This window comes from Acanthisitta chloris, unplaced genomic scaffold (assembly GCF_000695815.1).
Source record: "Acanthisitta chloris isolate BGI_N310 unplaced genomic scaffold, ASM69581v1 scaffold22404, whole genome shotgun sequence".
Classification (NCBI taxonomy): Eukaryota; Metazoa; Chordata; class Aves; order Passeriformes; family Acanthisittidae; genus Acanthisitta; species Acanthisitta chloris.
The window spans coordinates 1,578-5,062 of record NW_008667918.1 but is presented as its reverse complement, the minus strand read 5'-3'; the positions used below and the strand labels follow the sequence as shown (position 1 = coordinate 5,062).

The 3,485-nt window shown below is 41.3% G+C and overlaps 1 protein-coding gene across 1 annotated transcript in view; it reads right to left on the bottom strand.

Annotated features, from left to right (window-relative positions):
* The window catches only part of LOC103800336 (lipid phosphate phosphatase-related protein type 1), a gene marked incomplete at its 3' end in the record, with an annotated part of 19,908 nt that extends 17,230 nt beyond the window's left edge, over positions 1-2,678 (bottom strand). Inside the window, exon 1 of the mRNA XM_009072713.1 lies at positions 2,337-2,678. Coding sequence (XP_009070961.1) covers positions 2,337-2,540 — 204 coding nt within the window. The remainder of the gene's footprint in view (positions 1-2,336) is intronic.
* Positions 2,679-3,485: the final 807 nt, after the last annotated feature.

Genomic DNA, 3,485 nt, shown 5'->3' with positions numbered 1-3,485 from the left:
GTGAAGCTACAACCTAACCCACAGAGACTGTACACAATGTTCCCTCCTACAAAGGACAAAGGAGTTCTTTTGTTTGTGTAGAGGGGTTTTTGGTTGGTTGGTTGGTTTTTTGTTTTAAGTACAATTATCACAGTATAAATAGAAACGGCTGCATTTGCTTCTTTCACCGAAATCCCTGGCAGATTTAACTGCTTCAAACATCTCTTCCTGACTGTGGACAGCCTGAATGACCACAGCACCCGCTTGAGTGTGGGATGACAGCTGAGGATACTCACACTCTTAGTGGGCTAACCAGCAGGGCAATGCAAGAAGTCTGAAATGACCATGCAAGGAGAGGAAGTCTCTCAGAAAAAGATGGGAATGAGAAATAAAGTGAAGCTACTCCTATAAAAACATTGTGATGAACACCAGTCCAGAGGACAGAAAAATATCACTCTGACATACACTCTGGTTGAAGAGTAGCCTGATACTAATACATTAAATAATTAAATATTAATAATACAATACAATGATACAAATAATGCAAAAAATGGATGAATAATGTATTAATATATACTACATTAGAAATGGAAATAAAAATGTCTGCCCAGGTTCGATCTGTTACCTCCTGAAGGTTGTACATAAAGATCACCATGAAGCATGATTCCAAGAGACCTGTGCTGACCCTGACCATGTCCTCTCTAGCTGCAGCAGTATAGCCAGTGTAATGGCATTACAAGAGGAGCTTACTAGCAGATACTCACCACTGGATCCAATCACTCAGGGTGATGACTATCCTTATGGACCCAGGCTAGCATTTATGCACAGTTTGCAACTGTTGTCCAACTGTTAACCCAGAACTGTCAATTCAATACTCCAACTCAGCTTTTCATAAAGGAGAGTAATTAGGAAAAACTTCTTGAGTCACCAAAAAGAAAGAAAATGCTAATCCAGTGGAGCAAAATCTGAAAGGCTGGCATCAAACCTTGCCAGAGCAAGAAGATCCAAATAAAGAGCAACACTCATTACCTAATGCCATATCAGTTAATCAAGGGACAAACCTCCCACTAATGTTGCTGTTACAGCATCAAGGCATGGGACTAACTCTCCATCTCCCCTTATAAAAATTGCCTGTAAAAGCTACCTTAACATTGCCAGTATATTTATGGGGCAGTTGGAGAAATGCAGTATTAATTTTTTCATTTGCAAATCTTCTATAACTTCAGACAAAGTAAAATGAAAGTCTTAACATACAACTGAGATTCAGTGCATAAAATAACACTGTTACTGCCAAGGATTTTTATAAACTAATGAGTAATCCATTTCAAAACCCCTACTTGTTTTCAGAAAGTGTCCTGTAGAAAAAAGTATAACCTCTTCTGCAGAACCCTTTCACACTTCTTATCAGACTCTGTGACAAGAACGTGGTTTCATGCACTAAAATTACTGCAGGACAAAACTTAGAGTGAACTATGGAGCAGCATTCACAATTCACAAGTAAATACATCATGTACAGCTTTAATCAACTTTTGAAAGAGATTAAAAGCAAAGTTAGCATAAGAAAGAAACACAAAAGGGAAAAATAAAGAGAAAGAAATAAAGTCTATAAAGACGCAGTCTGATAGGAATTTATCAATGTAATTACAAGTGCAGCAAAGCTGGCTATTGGTGAAATCTGTAACTTTCTGCACAGAAAATGGAAAAGGGCCTTAGTTTTCCTAATCAGTGACTGCAATCATCTGTTTGGAATTTTACGTCCTCAGCTAATGGAATATTTTCATCTGCACAGAACACCTACATTGCAGCTTACTGGTTGGATAGTAAAGAAAATCAGGTTTAAAAAATTTAAATAGATATGACTGCCAAAAATAAAGACATTATACATATAAAGGAAATAGCATTCATGTTTTTCTTTGTATTTAGCATCTTTCTGCTCATCTAAGCCTTTTAAAGCCCTTCAACAGTCCTTTCAATACAGCAGGAAATAATCCTGGATATACTGCATATCTGACCTGGGTTTCACTTCAGATTTATCCTGTTTTCTTATTTTCAATAATACATAACCTTTGCATTAGAACCTCTCTGGAGTCCAGGCAATGCACAACTAATCACTGAAGTGAGAAGCTATTGTAAAAGGCTTAACAAGCTCTGCCCCTCAATCTTGCATTGTGATTACCTCAGAATAATTACTTCTGGAGATAACTGAGGAAGATCATATTAGGCTGAGGCAAAACAGAGAGCTGGCTAAGTGCATCAATTACAGCTGAATAGAGAGGAGAGGAGACAAAGATATCACAGGACTATTGCTATTATTTATGGAGTGGTCATGGAGAATTCAAATAATTTGTTATACTTACAATAGCTGTTGGAGTTGAAGCCAGCACACAGTACAGCACAAGAGGTGAAATGAAGCTCTCATCCTCTGTCCCAGGGTATGGTTTCATCAAATTGCCATCCTGACAGAAGAAACCTTGGATATGCACCTGAAAAGTGTCGGTGTACTCGAAGTAGTAGGCAAGCAGAACAGTTCCAGCCATGATGACAAGCTGAAAATAAAGCATGGTCACAGAGAGGCGTTAGTTGCTTTTTGAACAGATGCAGCTGTGCCTCCGAGCTACTCTAGTCCTACAGACCATCCTCCCTCCACAGTCACTCTGACAGCCCCTGCCATAATGGGGCGTGTGTGTGTCTCTGCGCCTTGGCTTTGCAACATCTGTTACATAAACCTTTTGGCAAACGACACTAATGAACGTCTCAGATAGGAGCAGGTCTGTAGCACGGCGTGCAGGGGACGGGAGCTCTGACAGCCACTTCATCAAAGGGCATGTGAGTGTCAACAGCAGTGGCGATCGATGAAAGCGGCAGGACGAGGGGCAGCGTGGCAGGAGCCAGCAGCACTGACAGCTAAAACCTGTGCGCAGCGGTAGGGAGTGAGAAAGGATTATTACAAAGGATAAAGGAAGCTAAAGCCAAAATGCTTCCTTGCTGCAGCTGCAACTCCATGCTGGGGAACGTGCACTCTGTGCTAATCCAGAAGAGCCCTCTGTGTCCCAGATGAAGACACATCCAGAGGAAAACCTGCCTCCTGCTGCTCACCTTTCCCTGGAGCTGCTTCTTATGAGTAAAGCTTTAGAAGTCCGCTCAGAAATCCTGACTGCCCAACAGCCTGTGGGGGCTCCTGTGCACTGCCTGGCTTCCCCACTCCATCAGGGCTGCTTTTGATAAAACTGGCTTGAGTCTGGAGTTTGAACTTCAGATACAAACTGCAAGGAGCCTCTCTGGTCTCTGTTTTCATAGCTTATGGCTAGCTAAATGAGTTGGTTGGAACCTCAGCTGTCCACTTTTTTGTATACATCCACAGTTACTGTGCATGAGCTGTTGTCATCATATGTGTCAGCTTCCTGCAAACATCTTAGGACACCCTCACCAAAGTTGTCACTAACCTCACTTCAAGGAAATAACCACATTTACAAATTCTTATTCCTTCTCTGCCAGACTGCAAAGGA